The 23,412-nt window shown below is 34.6% G+C and overlaps 1 protein-coding gene across 6 annotated transcripts in view; it reads left to right on the forward strand.

Annotated features, from left to right (window-relative positions):
* Nucleotides 1-23,412, forward strand: part of LOC148231724 (uncharacterized) — a 30,884-nt gene that overhangs the window by 5,071 nt on the left and 2,401 nt on the right. The window contains exons 1-4 of one of the 6 annotated variants that reach the window (XM_088191510.1): nucleotides 3,999-4,310; nucleotides 20,738-21,178; nucleotides 21,397-21,597; nucleotides 21,669-22,334. In XM_088191510.1, coding sequence (XP_088047636.1) covers nucleotides 20,849-21,178; nucleotides 21,397-21,597; nucleotides 21,669-22,334 — 1,197 coding nt within the window. In that variant the 5' untranslated portion in view covers nucleotides 3,999-4,310; nucleotides 20,738-20,848. Of the gene's footprint in view, nucleotides 1-3,998; nucleotides 4,311-4,338; nucleotides 13,350-13,394; nucleotides 14,085-14,141; nucleotides 20,556-20,581; nucleotides 20,670-20,737; nucleotides 21,179-21,396; nucleotides 21,598-21,668; nucleotides 22,335-23,412 lie in introns of those variants that run through there. The other 5 variants (XM_088191514.1, XM_088191512.1, XM_088191511.1 and 2 more) reach the window with 5 other exon arrangements.

The raw sequence follows: 23,412 nt of genomic DNA on the forward strand, positions 1-23,412 counted from the left end.
AAAGAAGAATCTAGATAGTTATTGAGTCACTTACTATAAAAAAGTTGATTATCTATAAATTGCCGTTTTACGAATAGTTAGCTTATCTTTATCATTTAGTAATCATATTGCGAAATATGGAATGAATCATGCGATATAGTGGTGTTATGTAAGGGGCGCGTAAGCAGTTTTCCTGATACCAAAAGTATATTATTATCTAACTGCGCGGCTTAGCTTATTTATTATTAATGTATCTGATTGAGACACCACTATTCCGATAGAAAGGTTGGAACGTATCTTTGGTTTTGTGTTACTGGAACATGCTTTTAATCCGGTTATAATATTAATACTCGTTATTCCCAAAATATATGCATGCTATTCAAACGAATTTATAATAATAAGTATAAAAACAGGTCTTGATTCCTTTGGTTATTTTTTTATTCGCTACTTGCAATACCTCAGCAAGATCTATAGGGAGGATTAGCATAAAAATATTTTTCTGAACTGGTTTTGAGTACACTACTGGAGAAGGTCAGCAACGTAGTGCCAAATAAAAATCTTTCCATGTGTTTGTACGTCTGGAATGTTAAATCTCTTGGAATTGGAATGAATGCCTGAGCTTTTATTGGTTCTGGAATTGCTGCTAAAAATGGTTATTATTTCGTGTTTTCATATGTCATGTAAGATGACCAGATTTTGAAAATATCAAAGGACACTAAAATAAAAAGTCCACCTGTGAAATTTTTGTTCGATGAGGATAAAGTGCTGCGCGAGCTAGAAAAAGTCATATCGGATTTTTTTATTTAAGAAGGACAATCCTCTTCTGGTGGACGGTCTGTTCATCTTACGTATGAAATTATGCGTTATCTGTTTACGCAGAACTTTGTGCAAGATAGTATTCTACGTATCATTACTTGATTGATGGATTCTTCCCGTATAACGTAAAGTTTTGCTGTTCGCAGACCTGTGTGTTTCCGCCCTACCGCAACATTTGAAATTTCAAAACTGGATCAAAGCGTTCTGTTTTGATATAGTAGTAAGGGGGATATTCTGAAAGTTAAGGTATTATGTCCTTGAACGTGTTTCTTGATGGTAACTTGATCTTTCGGTAAGCAGTTCTGCTTTCTTAAAATTAAACAATAAATTGATCGAGCATTAAAATTGTATCAAAATGATTTTTTTCTTCGCTTTATGAACTACCTAGTACATCAGTGTCAACAGATGACCTTCCATTATTAAAAAAAAAAAAAAAATTATATATAATAGCGAGAAAAAGGCACATAGTTCAATTGTTGCAAATCCCTGACATAACACACCTCACTGCGCCGCATTAGAGAAAGAGATAGATATAATAGAATCCGAGAAGATTCTCATCTATATCGCAAAACATAGATATCCATTTCTTTACATATATAATAATCGATAAACGTATGTTTTTATTCACATTCAACACACCTACATGAAATGGATCAACGATAGATAAGAAACTGTGATAATTTTCATTATTTAAAAAATAGCAATTTAAAAATCCAGTTCGATTCCGGCTCAAGTGCACTTGGCCGCGTACTACAATACAACAAGACGGGGTTACATAATTTGAATTCGCGCATCGCAGGAGGAACGCGACCGAGCCACATCAGCTGTTTTGCATGTGTGTGTGCGCGCGCACCACGTGACGTGCACATGTGGTACACGCTCGCGCGCACACACACACACACAGTCGCCCACACGGGAATCTGTTTGTATTTTAAATTTGCATCCGTCTCGTTCGCGCGTATCGGATTCCGTCTCGCTCTAGGCTAAAAAACTTCATTGTACACTTGTTAGTTTGCCGTGGTGTGAGTGCGCACTTATTCTTATTTACGGCGTTCTCGATCCAAAAGTTTCTCACGATGAATTAGAAACGCCAAAAATGTTAAGTACACACTCACACACTCGCACGTACGCGTATAAGCTTCTTATTTTTCTCAGCGTATCTACGATGAGAAAAAGAAGAAGCTCTGAATGTATTTATTTTTCATCTGTTACTCTGATAATTCGATCTAAGACCGAAAAACGGGACGGAGGTAGGGCCGTCACCTCTCCGATTGTGTATTATATTTATTTATCTGGTTAATTGCAACACATCTTCTGAAGACGTTTCACCTTTAAGTAACTCAACCCTTTGTGAAAAATATGCGGTAGTTCATTGTAAGTTATTTTACAGAGCAGCTATAATTTTTATCTACGCTTGTGATTTTATAAAAAAAAATTATACTTGTCAATTTTATAGATCCCTTTGGCACGTTTGCGTACGTTGTTGGCCATTTTCGTGGATGCAGGGACGTCATTTAGGGGGGGGGGGGCTTTTCTGGCCAAATTTAAAATAGGGCATTCCCCCCCCCCCCCATTTAGTATAACAAATGCATATCATTTAATGAAATATTTATGAATTCAAAATATTAAAAAAACGAATACTGACTAGCCAGCTTTTGCTCCCCTCCCTGTAAAAAGCTGAAATGACGTCCCTGATTCTAAACCAGAAATTCTCAGGTTATCTGCAGAATAGTAGTTTTGCGCAATACAATCGATAGCTTACGCTAACATTTGTGACGTAATATAGACGATTCTTATTAAGAAAATGGCTGTTATGATGAAAATACCACTTGCTTATAAGAAAAATACGTCAATTCTAGTTACCGTCCGTATTAACTATGATTAGTCCAAAAACGCGGAGAAGAGGCTAGGTTTGATTTTTTTTCACCTATTTAACCACCTTATGTCTTTGAACGAGCAGTGTGAGAACGCAAATCCAGAACTGCGCCCGTCATCAAGGGAGGCCTAAAAACAATCTCGGTATACAACTTACAATGTATTAATTAATTTATGGTAATTTCTAAAGCATCATGCGAATGCCGTAGGATGAACATACTCCCCACCACGGTAATTTATTTGTATTATTAATATTTTGACGGCAGCCCTAACGGCGGAGGGTCGTCTCCGACATTCTTTCGTCGACCGCGGCGTGACCTCCGTCAGGTAAAAGTAGTTTCCGCTTTCCTCGGCCGACCTAGCCCTAGACGCAAGCGGACCGGTCCGATTCGATTGCGTGCGTTCGCGCAATCCCTTGCGCAATGACACATATTCGCGCGGACGCACGCCCTCTCGGTTCGACGACCTCTCGGTGCGCGCCGCCCGACGCGACCGTGACCTTGATCCGTCAAAACGAAGCGACGATTTAATTCGAATTATTTTTAAAAACGGCGACCTTGACCGACCGTTTGGCCGTAACGCCTCTATTTCCGGCGCGCTTTTGTTTCACGCCAGATAACGCGTATCGCGTTTGTTGTTTTTGTTGTTGTTTTTTTTGTCGTCACCTGCTTTTTCAAATTTTATTCTTTCGAACGCTCTCACAACTAACGTTTCGATACCCCCGCCGTCTGGCGCGCGTCTTAAACCGGATCGTTTTATTAATTGTGAGACCGAGAGCAGTACGTATGTTTTATTTCCATTCTATAGTTTAGAATTCTACGAGCGCATTGTACGAGCGCCCGCGTTCTTCCGTCTCGCGACGGCGATAGAACGGGAGCAACAGGTAGCTAAAACAAAATGACGCCATCTTTATTTTAATCAAATTGATTTATTAACTCCCCCCTTCCCTTGTTTTTAATTCGGTTCGCACGCTTTATATATAAATATACAGATATAGATTCGTGTGAACTTGGTCCGATTTCTACGATTGTAAATAGCGTCCCTCTTTTTCGTGAGAGGAGCTAACCGGTTATCGGAGACATTATATTGTCTATATATACATATGTATTGTATATCTACATAGTAAAGGAGAAGCTACAATAGCGACCCGCATCGTCGTAAGTAGTATAATGCCCTCTTCTTCCCCCTGCCGTAAAATATGAATTACGTCGCGAGCGACTTTCGAGCGTTCTCTTTCTCTTTTTCGTTCGTTTACGTATGTATTATATTATTTCGATTCGTCTCGACCGTTAGTCGTCGTCGGGCGTATGCGTCGAGAGATTCGGCCGAATTTATGAATTTTATATACTGTTCGTCCGCGCGCCGTTTAGTACGCGCGCCGCGCTACTCGCGAGCGTTAACGCAATAAATTATATATTTCATTATAATAATATATAAAGTGTGTATTCTGTGCGCGAGTTTGCGTTTACAGTTACGCGCCGCTCTCCTCCGGCGTATAAAAATTAACATGATATTTCCGCAATAATTAAAAGCTCGGTGAGATTTTTTTCGCCGCCGACGAAGACCATGGGAACGTCGGAGTGATCGGAACCAACCGCGGACGGAGGCGGTCCGTTCCGCGACTCTCGATCGATCGGCAGGTGCGTGACTTTTTTTATCCGACGTCCGATACAGCTGATCCGCGTGTGACATAATGGCGGCCGATCCGTCTCGGGTCGCGCCCGCGTCCGCGAGATCCGCCATCTTGAATTAGTGGCGTATCGTTGCAGCGTCTTCGGCGCGCGCGACGCCAGCGCCCGAATTCCGTTCGATATTATTGTTATCATTTTTGTTGTGGCGGTGCGCGTCGATAATCGTAAGTTATGTCATCGATCTCCGGCGGCTGGCTCAAGGTCGTTCCGGCGGCCGCTCTTCGGAGGCAGGGGCGGGGGCGCCGGCCGGTGCGCGTGCGCACGCGCAGCTTCCGGGTGGGTCCCTCCCGATCGGAATCTAGATCGAAATCGACGAGACGCCTGTTTTACCGACCCGATACGGGTCTTTATAATTCTGGCCAAAATCTAGTCCGAAACGGTCCACTGTTTTACCGACTCGATTTTTTATAGGTTTAATTAAAGCAGGGTTGTCAAACTTTCAAATAAAAAACATAAACGTACAACTTTAAAATCAGAGACTTCCAAACTTGTTCTCTATTAGTGTGAAGGGGGTATATCATCGGATGAATTTTTAATTTTTATTCCCCCCCCCCCCTCTTTAAAATATAAAACCATTTTTTAAAATAATAATATTTAATAAAGTATTTGCTTTATTATATTTAGCTATTTTCTTTGGGAAGAAAGATGCGCAGCGCAAAATTGTTTATGGTTTACTTGGTCGTGCAATAAGAACATATTTGTAAATTTCATTAAGGGGACTATGTTTAAAATCCGTCTCCAAAGTTGTTTACTGATATAATATTTAAATATAGTACTACCCTTGGTAATTCGCATTGTGGTTTCAACTTTTTTTGCACTGATCGTAGTAGTAATGAAAGTCTTGCAGTAGTAACTTATGAAAAAGGTAAAAATCTCACGAGGTTGTGGAGGTATTGGAGAAGTCTGCTTTCACCAAAACTCGTGGTTCCAAATATAATAGTTACGAATTCCGTGTCACCATTTTTGCTTTATAAAACAACAGACGGATACTATAAAATAACGCATTCATGAAAATGTGTTTTAATCTTTGCTGTTACAATATTTTACAAAATCTTACCCGGTCCCATATTGATAAATTCATTTTTTAGCATTCAAATAATTTAAAAAAATCCTAACCTAGTTTATCTGACTGCCAATCTCAACTCTTAATATTTCTGTATTCAGTTTTATACCGTTATATTTTTCAGACAAATGACTTAAAATTAGATATGACGTATTTAATACTAAAACGCAGTCGATTGCCAATAGTTTTGCGAGCGATTAGGTGTGTTAAAACGTTTTATTAAACAAAATAAACATTAAATTAAATCATAGTACGAGTCGGTACACATGTAACGATTCTGACCATAGTCTAAAGCACAGGTCCTCAAACTTTATTAAAAACGGGCCCGATTGAAATTCAGAAATTTATCTAGATCCTGAAATGAAATATTCTTATTGGAATCATGTTCGAACAAACGACATGTCAAATTTACATAAATACTCGATTGTTGATGAATTCTTTTGTCAATGATCTTTGGTATCGCTGGAGAATTTTTCAGAATTTTTATAAATTTGCAAGGGCTTATGTTTTTTAGACTAGCCGTTATTTTAAATCAAGATGGCAACTACTGGTACAAATACTAACTGATTTGTTCGAAATATTTACTGGGTCAATTTTTCGGAAAAGTTACTATAGTGTCCACATAACCGTTATATCCAGTTTTTTTAACTGCTCGATTCGTCTGTAATAACCAAGAATCGTTTATCATTAAATACCATTATTAGCAGTCAACTACCCATTGCTGGATTGAATAACAACTAATACTGTATTCAAAACAATATCGTAAAAAATAAGCTTGTTCACATATAAAGTTCACTGAAAAATGTGTACATATTTTAAAAGAACTGATTCGTGTTACTTGAGATCCCCTGCAATATGTAGTATTTCTATTGAATTATCTAAAGCAGCCGCATTTAATACTTGTTTTTTACCACAGTAATGCCAAACCACATATGGCACTCACCACACAAAAAACGTCTTTGCGCCTAGTGATTACGACTAATTTCAATTTTTATAAAATAACATTATTAGGTTAAAATTTTCGTTTGGTCAAAACAACCCTGTATGAGATTTTCGCCATTAATACAATATGTAATTTAAATTTATATATTAATAAATGTAATTTTTTTAAAACTTTGCATCTATTGCCAAACTAATAGATTATAATTGAAGAAAAATATGACTTTAAAAATACTGTTAAAGCTATAATTTATATATTTATGTGACCCGCTGTCTAAAGCTAAACATAGAAAGTTGCCGCAAAGCTTTAAATGTTGCCAATCTCTGCTTTAAAATACTTTATTTCATGCCATTTATGTATAGACATGCAATATTCATCGCTGATATACTTACTAGGTCAATTTATCAGAAAAAGTGTGCTGGAAATATTATTAAAACTGGCAATTATTGTGTTTACAAAAACATTATAATATCCCATATTTACTTGTGCCTTCACCAAGGAATGGGCTCATGGTAGTGATAATTAAGATCCAACTAAGCAGCCACGCCATCTATCGGTAGTATTAAAATCATATCCTGAGGGAATTCGTGAAATATTATTAAGTTGTTACATACATATATTATATATAATTTGTTGCGACATAAGACAATATGCTTGTATGTAATGGTACATATTTTTCAAATTCATGTTTTAGCTAGCTATTCAAAATTATTTCGTAGCAAATTTTGAAATTCTGATAACTCTGGTTTGAATTAATATTACTAGTGTACGGTGCACAATCTTGTGTACTGCTTTCTTCGCGCTGTACTTCTTTGTATGATGATGGCTTTCTTTTTATGAAAAAGAACCTTTCACTTTGTTCATAAATAGAGCTAATCTAATCCAAGTTCGTTCGAAATTCGTCGTTTATGGCCGCAAATGCGGTCGCTTGAGAGTTTTCTATTCATTCCGATGCTGTAATCGAAGATGAGTTTTGAATAATATATTTTAAAGATATTGAGATACGGATATTAAAAGAGAAAAACTCATATGTTTTCGTTCGTTTCAACTTTCTGACTTGAGAGTTTAAAAAAGGTTATTTAAATGACTTATGAAATCCGGGAATGTAATAAAACGTATATTTGGCAGTCCTAGATTTAGTTTTATAAATATACGAGGACCGTAAGGCAAAAATATGTTAACTGACATAACCGCAATCTCTAGACATTATGACGTTTGAAAATTGACCTATATGTTTATAAGGTATAACAAAAACACAAAGTTTTACGGTGGGGAATGCGATTGAAATACCGCGTGAACGTGATACTTGACTGACAATTTTTGCAATGATTTCGAGTTTGCGGTTAACATTATAATTGACTCAGTGCACAGCATTGATCACTTACATACGAAATAAACTCTTTGTTCAGGATGCAAGATTTTATTTGGTTTCTGCACAATAAGACAATTTGGTTTTCTTGTTTAAAAAAATATTTATTTGATTAGCTTTCGTAGAAGTAAAAGAACATCTATTATCGTGTCTGAATTCGATTACTTCTTTCAAGTATAAATAACATTATTTTGTACCACTTCTTCCAGTTATCAATATATGTACATTTATATTTTTACTGTTCGATGCTTATGGGTATTCAATTGATTAAAAATATTTTTCCTTAATTACGGAAAAGTATAATTGGTTATATTAATGTTTTGTGTACATAATATCTGTATTTATGTGGAGGAAACCTTATAAAAACTTTTTATTGACAATATTTTTATCATTCTTATACTTTGTAAACAGAGCCAGAATAGCTACAATTAATTTATTCAAACCATCGTCATGTATTTCTTATTAACTTGTGTTTATATTTTCAACAAAAAATATATTACAAAAACATAATAATTCTCCAGGTTGCTTATTAATTATAAATGTTATTATTACATAATTTAAGATGTAAAGTTATTTTTTGTCTGCTGTCGAATCAGGTGTTGTGTATACTTTGCCTCGACTATGCGAAAGTGAACTCGGCACTCTCTCGTGAACATGCGAGGTTTATCCATCTATCGTGACAAAGATAAATATTTTGTAAACAAAATCGGTTATCAATTCACCAATAAATCGTATGAGTGTTGCGCGTCGGATTTTTTGCTTCGCACGAGAGTGATGTGATCGCGTACAGAGGTTTTCAATACTATTTTTATAAATAAATATTCAGTAAGATTAATTTATATTTTAAGCACTTATATATATTATAATAATTGTGACTATTATATTGAATATTTTTTTACGTGTATGTACACTGAATGTACATAACGAGCTGACAGATTTTTTGTTGCAAAAAATTGATATTCTACTGATAAAATTATCTTTTACTTATCAAATACATCTAAATATTTACGATATATATATAAAAGTCACATGGTGTATTTATGTTTGCTAACTAACTTCTACACGGTTTTACCACGGTCATAGTTTTGTTTAACTTAGAAGATTTTATTTTATTTTCTGTGGCAATCGTCGCTCCGACGAGTACTTCGCTTATTCTGGAGTATTGGACATGGTTCCAATCTGAGGCCTCTGCTCATTTTACTCTTTAAAGGACATAAATGCAGCAATTAATAACTCGGAATATTTATTATATGCTGAAAAAAACACATTTATTTTTCAACTAAATCAAGTTTGTGAGAAACAAAATTAGCTTAAATAGATAATTTTATTCGAATTTATGTTCAATAACTTACTATCTGTTGTATATAATTTTTGGAACAAATTCGATGTACATATAGATCTGATTCGTTTCATCGTTTGCTTTATGCGGAATTGCATGTAAATTAAATCACCAAAATTAAGATCAACTGCAATTTAATTAATTCAGCAAAATTGATGGTACATTTTAAATACATAATTTTATCGAATTTATTGTATATACAACAGCTAATTATGCTTGGAACGAATTTTATATACATAAAGATCGGATCCGTATCAGCGTTTGTTTTGTGCTGATTTGCATTTCAATTAAATAACTAGAAATGAATTAACCTAGATCGAATTATTGAACTGACTGAAATTAAATCTTTGCGTCTCGAAACAACAAATACAAAAACTTACGACGAACACCTATGATATTTTGTTTCATTCAACGAGTGAATTCTGCGAATTCGGTCATAATAAACACCGCCACAAACATTTTATTCACAAATGTTTTTCGAAAGCATTTTTTTGTTGAAAAGGAGCGTCTCATTGTCTCTAATTTTGAAACAAAATAAATACGCATAAAGAATAATTGATTCAAGAGCGGCACTAGTCACTCGTATATATTGAAAACAAAAAACGACTATATGTGTTGTTCAAATGTATAGAAATTGTTTCGTTTTAAGATTTTTTCAAATTTAATTTGAGAAAGTATAAACGAATATTTTAAGAACATTCGATCAATTATTAGATTTTGACTTTCTGAATCTTAGAGTGGCCTAGAGAGTCGCGATTACGTTCCCTATTCCTTATCGTTGTTGCCAGGACGTCAGCGCTTGAGAACGCTCCTCTTGCACGAGCGATACAGCTTCCCAACGAGCTTGCCAAACTCAAGAATGGCCAAACCTGGCAAGTCATGGTAATCAGATTTGCAATATAATATAAACAAATTTAATATGTATACAAAATAATACATATTATGTATATCGTAATCAAATATAAATAACTGTTAGTGTAACATGGTAAATATTAATCTAATCTTACGGCAATGAATTAGTTCTAAATTCTTTGGGACCATCTGGAAAGTTGGAGCTTTAATTACACATAATTATGCAGTGGAACTAGGTTCCGCGACATGCTACATTGCTAGCAGTGCTAAAGGTATTAATATATAGAGCGACATGCCGAGTCAAGTTAAAACTTTAAAATATTGCATTGCCATCCGAATATTTTTGCCAAAGTAACAAAAGCCTTAATATTTTTTCGGCAACAAATAGGTTATTTTCCTAGTATATAGAATATTGTAGAGAGGCAAATAGTGATGGATTCCGATAAGCATAGAACGGTAATAAATCCATTCGATGTAGATTATGTTGTGTAATTGGTGATTTACCGCTCATCGAGTCGAATGGTGTTTTTTTAAATAAAATAATGGAGCTCTATAAGTGATGATCTATCTAATTAGCGATTTACATATCTGATAATGCAACAAATCATTTTTAAAATAATAAAATTGTATGCTGCGTTTTGGTTAAGCGCCCCTGTCGCAAATCCGCGCGGCGCTAAACGACGTGCGAGCGCGTCCGGCGGCGATTTATGGCAATCTTCGCTAATCGGACATCCCGATTGCTAATTGCCGATAGATCACCGGCACGCGCGGAGAAATTTCAAATATCCGCTATTTCGCTCGAAACTTTCGTTTCAAATATGTACAATGTGTGTAAACACACACTCATACGCACAAACATCGTACACACCTTATAAAAGAAAGTGTACGCGTGTGTATCTCCATCTACATGCGTACGAGTTTCATAATGGAAAGGAATGCGGCGACCTGGCCGGAAACCTCGTTCTTAGGATGCGACCCTGGGCGCTATCTTCTCAGCTTCGGTGCACAGATAATAAGGAGCTACAGTGTAGTGTGTGAGTGTGTATAGAGAAATAAAATATAAAATATATATATAAAACACTAGTACGTAAGATGCGGCTTCACGGTCCGTTCGTTCTACTATTTTTATAATGCGGTGAATCTTATAATGTATTGTATCAGATTCCGCGGACGCGTATCATTCGTGTGCGAAGGGGAGAGATGTATGTACGTATACTATACACGGTAATATATCATGGGTATTTTTATTCACGTCGGCTCGTTAATATTCTAAAATTTTCGCTACATATAAATTGTATACCAGGCGAATTAAATTTAAAAACTCATAATCTGTCTTAGACCAAAATTGGCCATAGAACTTCGCATGATATCTGCCGTTGAGTCATCGTGGACATTCCCGTGGGTCATCGCGATCTGACCTTTCGCGTGCTTGATTATTTTTTTATTGTACATTTCAAATTGTATCTTATAATGTTTCCGCATATATATTAAATTATTTTCGAGTTTACTACTATTTGATAGTGTCGGCCATGCTCGCTTATGAATGTTTTAAGACCAAATTAAGCATTGAACATCAGGTTTCTAACAAGTGCGATGACCTCTCTTGTGTTCATGTGTATTTTACGCCTCAAATTATCATTTTTGAATGAAACGATTGAAGATATTCCACTCAACTAAAATATTCTCGGATTCTGCCTGGTTTCTAATAAACGCCATTTTTGAAGGTCCCCTCCCCTCTCTTCTTTATGGTTAGCGTTTCACCTCGCGCGCTAACTAATCCAAACCGTAAATACGCATAAAATACACATTGCCGCTGATATATAAATAGCCACTTTCGACCAAATCGACCGTCGATCGTTTCTCTCGCTCCCCCGATTCGGGAGCGCATCCCGTATTTTATTCTTGACAGCAGAGGCGTAGTTGGTTTTTATTACTTATACAAACTTGAAAAACATCATAATTAAATACATGTATTATATATATAATTTTTTGGTAAATTTGCTATTCACTGGCAAAATTTTCATTAGTCTATGTTAACGATTACTTTATTTTCTGATAGTATACGAACGAAATGAAGTTTTTTCAGAATGTTGGCATTATTGGGTAATTTTCATCATTTATTTTAACTAAAAAAATTGATTATTTTTGCTTATGAAAACATTTATTCGATATTTAAATTTTTTTCGCTAAATCGGAAAGTCTTAAAACAAGACAATTAATAATATTTTATAAAATAGAAAGATGTTTTCATCATTTAACGTTTATGAAATCTTTTTTTTTCAATATTATTGAATTTTTTATTGTTATCACTGGCAAACAATATAGATATGTAATTTCAGGTCAGGTAATGTTAGAAAAATGTTCCATTACAAGACTGTGTTGTTCGAGGTTAGTCATATAAATATTTTTAAAATTACGCACATTTGCGTCATCAAAATACAGTTCATCCCTTTCCATGAGATGCGATTCTTTTTGGGGTCTAAAATAGTTTTAATGTTATTTATGCTTAGGATCATTGTCTTTCTGAAAACAATTATCGATGGAATTTCATGATTTGCTTGATTGACAATTATTGCAGAACTAAAATCAGTTAATATTTCATATTCATTTATCGTTATTATTTTTATTTACTAGCGTGATATAAAAATCCAACGACTAGGGAACAGAGCAATAATGTCTAGCTATGCCCACTTGGTGCGATAATAGTGCTTAAATATAAATATATTATAAAAAAGCTTATGGCTGAATTGTCATGTATTTCCAAATCGGATTATTGGAATCCCGTAATTGGCGCCACAGGTGAATTGCGTCCGAATGTTTGCGTAAAATCAGCAACAATGGTTTCTCTACCTGCTCAACTTTTTTTGTGTTTTTGTAAAACTGTGGCGATAGAGTTAAATGACGTTTTGATACACGTGCGTTCAGTAAAGCGACGATTTAGGGTAGTCGCCACAATAACATTTAGAAGTCAGATAAAATTGCCTAATAGTCAGCGGTTCATAAAATAAAATAAAATAAAATTTTAAAACGCTCTCCCACTACGCCACTGATTGACAACGATGCGACCTTGAACGGCGCATTTTTACATGATTATAACGAGTTCGTCCGCCACGTCGAATTACATAGTTATAGTACGTTACACCGCGAGACGCGGAAACGCTCGTGACGTTTCGCGAGCGAGAAGAAAAAAAATCGGCACAGCGCAGCACATGCAATCCGAGAAATAAAAGAAGAGAAGAAAAAGAAAAAGAACAAGAACAGCCTCGGCAGATCGTCTGACGACCTTAACCGGGCGTAAAAAGAAGACGAGCCGAGCGGCCCCGCGTACGTTCGATCGAAATTATTACGAGTTTAACGTAATACAATAGAGAGGAATAAAAAATGCCGAACGTGCGAGCGGAGCGCGGTGGGGCGTCGTAACGATTGTAAGTTTATTGCCTTTTATGAGATCGTCTCGTCCGGGCGCCGCCGACGTTCAGTTGGTTCGGTCTGCTCTTTGCGCTCTTTGCGCTCTTTACGCTCTTTACATAATAACAATAATCGGAATCGTCGCCGGAAATCAATATCGCTCGCCAGTCGCCACCCCCCGCGGCCGCTCCTATCTATCGCGCGCACGCATAGAGAGTGAAAAAATTGACATCGATCGAAATTTTGACCAATTAGGTCATTTATTAGACGCGGGGCGCGTCGCGATTTCTTTTTCTCTCTCTCGCGCTAGTGTCTGTCTGCGTTATGATTATTATGTTGTAAAGTGTGTTCGGTGCGGTACGGGACGGCGTCGCTCCTTCCGGCCGTCTCGTACGTATGAAAATAGACAGAAATGGCTATAGTCGTATAGTGTATACTAGACGATAATAGCTCGGGTGAGTGCGGAGCGAATCTCGTTTTTATTCATAATGCGAAGTTTTAGTGTAGTGAATGTGCTCGTTCGGCTCGTTACGGTCGCCAATTGGGCCATCTTCCTCTTCCTCTTCCTCTTCCTCTTCCTCTTCGCCTTCTTTCCACTGCCATTTTGGCCCTAAGGTCGCGGTCGCCGTGCATGTATTTATAAACCGACGATTCGAATCGATGCGTTTTGGCCAAAAAAAACATGGCGCCGTTAGCGGTCTAATTGGAAGATATTAACGCGAGCAACAGCAACAGCAGCTGCGGCACCAGCGGTACATATTATATATATTATAACAGTGTTTTTTCGTCGGAAAAAAGCAGCAGCGACGTTAATGAGAAAGTTTCTAATGATTTGTATAAATGCATATACGGGTATGCGCGGCTCGTCTTTATTGTGCTCTTACACGAACCGACGGTGGAAACTGTCTCTAATTATTATCTATGTAAAAGAGCATACGTGTACGTGTAACCGACCGACGTCAATCTTCAAACTGGATTCCGTTTAATTGGTTGCGTCACTGCATTACGATTTCGAGACTACTTTGTGTGTTTGTTCGATAAATATACGCGACTGCTTCGAACAAAAGGATAATGTATATTTCGAAAGACCTACATTGACGGCCATTAACATGATTATTCGTCATTTTGTCTCGGAATCGGCGACCGCTCGATCCAATTTCACATTTTCGATTCATGTTCATGTTGTCCATGTACATATTCTGCTATGTAAATCGAAGACAATTTTTTTCCATTCCTTGTACATCATAATTGCTGTTTTGCGAGTAAACAACAGATTTACACCGGCTAACTAAATTAGCTGAAATATTTCTAATTGGATTTAGGCCAGGGGAGCTTAACCTTCTACGTTTTTATTATTCAATTATTTTATTTATACATAAATATTACAAACATTTCATTCATTTTCTCACTTTGTCTTGTCCCAATTCGGTGTAGCAACTTCATATATGAACACTGATCAAGTGTGTGATTTTTTATACAGAATTTTAAAAATTAAAATTAAAATCTTTCAGTTGCTGAAGTCCGATATATCGACTTTTGCTACTTTACGAAAACTGCCGGATCCAATGTTATCATGAAAGAAGGAATCGTATACATTTTTAACGAGCTGTGGGTTATTAGCTTCAGAGTTTTTTTTTATATATTTTTTGTAATGCATTGATATTTATATAGAAATTATGAATTATTTTGTATATAAATATATAATTATCATTTTACACACAAGTTAAACGTGTTTTATAAAACTCTCCCCCCCCCCCCCCATCGACACGGCACTCTGTCTAGAATTCGGGTTTAAAATATCACTTTAATATATGTACATACATATACACACAACTATTATTATTATTATTACAAAGGTTGAGGAAAATAAAAAAAATGCGCAGGACGTATAGAGGAGACGTGCATCATCCCATATGACTTGTCCCACCTCCTCGGAAAATTGACTAAGCATATTTGTGTTTGGTAAACTCGCTTGTCCTAATATTTTGGTCAAGCTAATTAATTCGATTTTTTTACATTACCGCATTGATATTTTTCGCTGCAAAAAATAAAGGTTATAAAACATGTTAGGAAATATCGAGGAAAAATAATAAAACAAAATACTTTACTATTATTTAAGATTATATTTTCAAAAGTATATTATGCCATATATGTATGGCACTGCATGCAGTTGTAACTATAATATTTATCAAGCCATATGTGACACTATGCACTAAGAAAAATAATACAAAATAAATGTTAATAATTAAAACATAAAAACAAGGATTTTCTGATAAACATCTGTGCAGTACCCATTGGTTCTTTTTCTATACATGTTGAATCATCGTCAGTAGTAAATAAACATTTTTTAAATCAGATGGATTTTCAAGATTTGTTATTTGTGTCGGCAGTGTTTCTGATACCAACAATGCTATCCATTTTATGTTATTCTCTTCTTTATTTGAATTATTTCCTTTGTATTTTTCACTTATAGCGTTTTCTTGTAATTTTAGTAGATCTTGTTCTAATTCTGATTCCGATGTTTCATTTATTATGATGTGAGGTACAGGTTTTTTTATTGTTTTGCGAAAACTGCCTATCAGTCAGTTCTAGAGTTAACTATATAGAGAGGGTTTACGCCCTCCTTACTATTAGTTTTAAAGCACACGATACGGATATACGTTCGATATACTTATCATTACTACTGTTTATATTTTGAGCAAATTAAAAAAAATTACAATTTTTATATTTAATAATCAATCGGAGTAATGGTAAGTATATCGAACATTTATCCGTATCGTGGGCTTTAAAGCTAATAGTATGGGCGTAAACCCAAACTTGCCATCTCTTTCTCAATTATGAATAATAGTGAAATGAATAACTATCGAACTGACCGTGTTAACGCAAATATATTATAGTTCAATATCATCTGACAAATACTCGTCTACGCTTGTATTGGATATTTAAAAAAAATATTTGTGTCAATAAAAAATGTTCGGATCCATTCTACCTAAAAATAAAGAATACTGCATGTAGTGCAATACAAATTTATAGCACTTAATGCCTGGAGTGCTACAAATGGCAATATCATCATAACCTTTACTGCATGTAGTGCCATATTTGGCCTTATAAAAACTCATATATGATATGTTAGCGATTGTAAAATTAATCTGTATATTCTCAAATTTTCTTACAAGTATATTTTTTAACGTGTGTTTATACATATTTAACGAAAAATGTATGTTCAAACACCTAGCGATATGACATTACCAATTGATGCACTTCAAATGACTACCAACTGTTAACAAAAAGTGGTCACAATTATGTTACTAAATATTTTTCTGTATGCAGCAATACAAAAAATAATCAAAAAAAATTTTTTTTTAATTAATTTGTGAGGCCATATATTGCATCGTATGCGGTAAGGAGTTAAAAGAACAATAAAATATTAAATTAAAGGATTATTATAAGTTACTATATAACGCACAAATAATTTAAAATAAGATCTGCTAAAGAATTTCGTAGTGTAGTAAGCTTCATTAATACGAGTCCGCGCCTAGTGCGTTCACTCTCATAGTAGCAATGCGATTTAACGCTTGGCGCGTTATGCGCCCGAACACAGTTATTTGTAATTTATGTAAAAAATAATTTAAAATAAAAATTAATGCGACTAATGTGTGAATCTATGTACATTTTCCTCGCTTGCCGTAACACTAACCTTACACATTGCAGACGTGTCTATAAATAGACTCAAGTAATTCTTTTTATAATGCTGAGGAGAATATTTTTGATACGTAATTTCGTACCTAGTTTATAAATCTTTATTTATTTATTTTAAATTTTCTGTTGCAACATGACAGATGCTAGCCCAAAGCATTGTAACGAGGGTAAACACAATCAACACCTGCAAGAAAGTGGTTGTTAAACACAAGATTTAAATCAAAATCAATGTTTTGTTTGGATTATCAGTCCATTGCTTTACAAACTACTCTTCGCCCTTAAATACATTTTGTAAAAATCAGTTTTTTTTTCTTGAAATGTTTGTTTAAAATTGGTCTGAAAATTAACAACTTCCCTGTTAAATTCACAAAGAATATTTCCAAACTTCAGTGTTTTTTCTTTCATTAAGAATTTAATAAATCTATCAACGAATTCGCCTTTTAGTTGAAAAACAGCATTTGTGTATTTTGTGCGAATTCGCTACAACTATTAAAATTGAAGAATTAGGAAAAATAAGAAGCGTTATATTCATTAAATAATGTTGTTACCAGTGACGTAGTCATAAAATTCGCGGAAGGTATTTCTACACGCATTTTTGGTTCAATACCATATAACAATTAATATTATTGAATGTTGGCTATTTGCACCCAAAGCCAAAAGAGACGTTTGAAATTTGTTTATAATATTATTTATCGAAATACATTTTATTTTTTGTCTGATGGTCGAATATCTTGATTTAACTAGAGATATACGGCGTATATTCTCCTCTACAGCCTTGGTTGTAACCTTGAACGCTTCATTAATATCGGTAATGAAATCAATATACAGTAGACCCCCCAATAACACGGTAAATTGGGGAGTGCTATTTGGGTGCATTTAGTTATGGGACTAGAAAATACTCAATACAATTTTTTGCAACACGTGCGTACGAATCAGGTGCGTGTGGTGAGATATCCACATAAAGTAACGGGCATCCAAATACCACGTCCCCGATCTACCGTGTTATTGGGGGGTCTACTGTATTGTATTTTTGCATTAAAATCAGATGAGCAACGATTGCAACCAAAAAAGAAAAGTCTATCATCCATTCTTCGTTATTTGATTGAGTATTATATTTTCCCTTTATTTCCACGAAATGTTCCAATTCGTTGTAAACCCCTACATTTTCCTAACCATCATCTCGCTAATAAAGCACATCAGAATCGTTATCAGCCAATTATTTAAATTAATCGTTGATACTAAATTTATACTTTTTTTATAAGCTACAATTGTTTTTAAAGCTGCCATTTTGGCGAATTAGGGTGCCCATCGAATTAATTTAGTCGAGATATTTAAATGATCAATTTTTCAGATAAGTTTAATAAAAATCTAATTAAAGCTTTTATCATTATCCCATACACGAGTGGTTCAAAAACATAGTAATCATTGTTTACCGAAATTGCGTTAAACTTAAATTGATAAAAAAAATCGACCGCAAATTTAGGTTTGCTGTTGATTGTTGGTGTCTGATGATATTCGAAGAAAAAGTAAATCTAAATTATTTATGTAGTGAGCAATATTGTCGTGAAACAGTTAATGTCACACGTCGTCTAAAAATGATGGATATCGCATGCCTAAACATAATTTGCGTAAAATAAAGTATTTTGTGATTTTTTAAAAGGAAATCTTCAAGTTTATTATATTCGTTTGCCAATAAAAAATGTTTATTCAAGCAATTACACATACAAAATATAATATATTAATAGATACAACATTTTTTAATTTATAAATTACATATTCTGCTTTGGGTTATTTTGACTTATTCCACTAAATGATTTTTTTTACCCCAAATGTAGTTTTGCAGGGAATTGGAGTAGACGAAAATCAATAAATTGACGCAAAGTCGTAAAAGCATATTTATGCCTTGAATGCGGCCATTTTCGATAGATTTCGATAGAAATGCAACTACATATTGCAATGGATTAATGTCGCAACTTAGAAATAATTTCAATACTGTTTCTTGGATTCTCACCAGGACGCCATAAAATGTGGATATAATAATAGTATTAATCAGATTTCCGACACGAAGTAAATTTATTATTTTAGATAGACGGTTTTTGTGTCCCACCATGCCCTGGCATTATCGTGGTGAAAAATATTTTTCCCATAAAAAATTTTTAAATTAAAATTGTGTAGTAGTATAAATGCTCAATGGCATTTATTATATCATAAATATATTACACATTCAATATCCAACCACACAACATAATAATTTTCTGGTGCGATTCTCACTAGAAAAAACTGATCAGATTATTTTTTTAATTAGGTTTTTTATAACAAATCAGTTGATCGATCAATATTAAACTTTTATGAAATTTCCTCAGAAATCAGCCGAGGTTCTATAATATATCCAATATAAACTTCAACAAGACAAATTTCAACTATAAATTCGCAATTCATATTAGACAAGTTCGCAATTTTACCTCATTATACACCTCACACATATTGGTCTCGGTGGTTGCATTACTTACTTTTTCAATTCGTAATTTTCAATGACAATTATGCATTTTATTCTCTGTCGTTGTCATTTTTACTGATTAAAGCGAAAGTGTTCCTTGATAAATAATGATAAAAAATATGCTTCAAGACAGATTTTATTTACAATAAAAACGACAATAACTTTCGCATCAACCTAATATCAGGCTTAATGAATTATATGCGACCTATCAAGAGATGTACTGTGTAGCAGTCTGAAGGTGACATTGCATATATTATAGTATCATACATCATAACTGCTCGATAGATATAAATTTTAAAATTTTAAGGACAAAATAATATACACGATAAAGAAGAAATGTATTATTAGGCTTGATCGATTTCATCATTAAATAATTATTAATTAAATGCACTTTTGATGTTGAGCAACAATACTATTTTATTAATCTCGACCAGTTCTTAGTTAGACTTTGCTATTTTATGTCGCCGACTTATCAGAGTTTTATAATTTACGAAGTCATGTTTTGTTCTTATTCCTTTTAAAGTAAGATATTATACATATTTTATATAATCTTAAGACTTGTCAATGTTTGATAAAAACACTATCGTAATATAATGTTAAATAAAGCACTTAGATAGTAGATTAAATTTTATATACTTCTAAGAAAGTTATGCATTTGAATTTAATCTGTGTTTTTATACATATATATTAAAAATATATGTGTTGTTATTATCTTGTTTGTAAATTCGCCAAGCTGTCGATGATAAGTATAAAAAATATGTACGTATACATTTGTGTGTATGTTTGAATGTGGCAGTGTGCGTGCGAATATATAAGTGTGGGTCTATTTTATTTAACAATTGTTGCGTAAACAATTGATATTTTAAATGTCATTTTAATCTGTGTACTCGGATCGTTGTGTCGTATTTTTTTGCTTATAAGTGTATTTACGGTCTTGTGTTTTTACATGCTGCTCTTTTCCGATCACCGGATGGATTAAACAGGGAAACCATGATCGGCGGCGATTCTGCTCCCGCACGACGTTTTGGTAGATAATCTTATTTTATATGCTTCAGTTATAATAGGGCATTGTGAGTAGTTAGACGTAGTAGTCGAATTGTATCGATAATCGAATAAACACAGCTGTTCTTAAAACTAATTTGTAAATTTTGCTAAGATGTTTTAAAAAACGTTTTATATTTATTTATTTGTTTTTCTTTCGTATTGCAGTTGGTGGAATATCACTTAGAATTTCTGACGAAACATCCTGGCGAAGTGTTCTTTTATGGCTGCAAGCTGTGCACTCACCGATTTACCTCCAGAAATAGTTTTCTGATACACATGAAACTGCACGACGTCAGGAAGCGATATCCATGTGGAGTGTGCGACAAAGCCTTCGATCGAAAATTTCAATTGGTGCATCATCTTCGTTTGCATACTTCCGATACGCCGTTCGAGTGTGAAGTGTGCTTCTTGGCTTTTTCCGATGAGCGACTATTGGCGGAACATTCGAGCGTGCACACCTCTGACAAACCCTTCGAGTGCCGTTACTGCTTAAAAGGGTTCCCCCAGAAAAAGGCCCTAATTGTGCATCTGCGCATGCATACGGGTGAAAGGCCTTTTCCTTGCGAATTCTGCGAACGAACCTTCACGCAAAAAGCTCATTTGCAGGTAAAAATTATTTTATATAGCATAAGTATATATAAATAAATATGCAAAAGTGTGTTTATTAGTCACTATCGACTTTATTATCGACTATTCAATGAGATAAGACTCTTAAGAACTTTGTTACGTGTGTCACTTTTGTGTCGTTTAACATGTGAATAGTCAGAGTTTGATATATATATTTATAATATAATAAAAATATTTATTTTTAATTGTATTTTCAGGGACACATGCTCCGTATTCATATTCCAAAGAAAAAGGTTGAATATCAAAATAATACAGATATGCAGCCGACTACCGATAAATCAGTATTAAGTATATTTTCACAAATGAGGGACAGACTGGCGGTGGCCGATAGGCTCGTCAATAATCCGGAGATTAGAATAGATCCGATTATTACAGAGTCGGACATAGCAGCCATGACAGTGAGTGTTTTTAATTTGCGGTTATAATCGCTAAATAAAAGGAGCGACTAATATTAAAAAAATTTTTTTAGGGGCAGCGGGAGAAGTTGATCGGTTGCGATTTCTGCGACAAGAAATTCACATACGAAAGAAACAAAACCAACCATATGAAGAAGCACAGCGGCGAGGCGCACTATGAGTGTGACACGTGTCAGCGGACCTTCCCCACGAGAAACAACCTTGCCTCTCATCTGCTCACCCACATCTCGAGTGGGAGTCCATTCAGATGCGACATATGCGGCCGGGAGTTCAACATGAAAAGAAATCTCATCATGCACGTCAAGAGCCACAACAACGAGCGGCCGTTCGAGTGTCCCGCCTGCGAAAAATCGTTTAAGTTAAAGTACTTTTTAGAATTGCATCTGACGAGGATACATCCCCACATAAGGTTCGAGGATCTGCCGCCTAAGAAGGAATCACAGAACTCGATTCAAATACAGAAGAACATGATCATAAAACACGTAGTGCCCGTCACCACTCCGAATAAACGGAAACAAAGTCAGCCAAAGAAGGTTGTGAAGATTGACTACGAGAGTGATTCGAACGACATGAGCTATGGGGAGTATTCTAGTGAGAGTGAAAACGATATGAAAATGTATGCACCCGTTAATTCTACCAAATTCGAAGGAGTCTACGTACAAGAGCCAAAGAACCGCGGTGTTGGGAGAGATGATTACGGCGAGTCAAAATCATTACAGGTGATTAAATTTACTGTTTATATCAATATCTGCAATTGTGACTAAATCTTACTAAGACTGTTGTTGGTTGGCATCATGTCTAATTTTATTGCATATGAATTGTAATAATATCTAGTGTCATATGTCTTCTATAGAGGGTTAAAAGTCAATAAAAAAGTATGGTTATTAGAGGTCAAATAAAAAATCTTACAGGAGGCCAATGTATTTGCCTTTTTTTACAATGCCTTTTCAAACGCGAGACCATAGTGCGCGGATATATACGTTTGTGGGGAAATTGATGCATTTACATTTTAAAACATCCACAGTTAGAAAGCAGTTAACCCTACGACCACAGCCGGTATTTTTTCGCGCTTTGCTAATATGTAGTGGGCACCTATTTATGCCATAAATTCTTTAAATATTATAGTTCAATAAATTAAAGTGATTTTCAGCCTTAAATTATATAAAATAACCATTTTACAAAGCTGAACTGTTCACGTCACCTTTAGGTGCCCAATGCATACAAATAGTTATGTAATTGTTTTTTTTGAATTATCATTTATCTTTATGAAACACTGTTACTCATCATTTTTGGGCTGTTCTCATACTATTATTATCCATTTATCAAGAGGTTAATTAATTGCCACATATTATGAACTCAGTAACCAAATCTAGTATTTTGATGCATTTTTTTCAAGTTTCTCTTTGATACAGCAATGCAAAAAAATTTTTTTGACAAGATTTTAAAAATAGTTCAAACAAATTACCAATTTTGAATCATAAATAAGTGTGAAAAAATATGTTCGTAAAATTTGTAATATTGTTACTATCGTAACAAATTATATTTTTGGTTGATCGACTTGAAATATTCCTACATTGAATATTGTTGTTTTGAATTGATTTAGATTTCACCAAGAGATTCTAGAACATTTCTTGAGGTTCTGAAAATAATCTACTATGCTATAAAACGGGAAGTCATCTAAAGATGTTTATAACTAAGAAGAAAAAAGAAATTGTAAAATATTTCCAACATTTTTTTTATGCTTTATTAATCGTAAAAAAATGTGGCCAAAATTTTTTTTATTAAAATCTTTAAATA

The sequence above is a fragment of the Plectrocnemia conspersa genome, unplaced genomic scaffold, assembly GCF_051122295.1.
Source record: "Plectrocnemia conspersa isolate PC_06_02 unplaced genomic scaffold, ASM5112229v1 ptg000009l, whole genome shotgun sequence".
NCBI lineage: Eukaryota > Metazoa > Arthropoda > Insecta > Trichoptera > Polycentropodidae > Plectrocnemia > Plectrocnemia conspersa.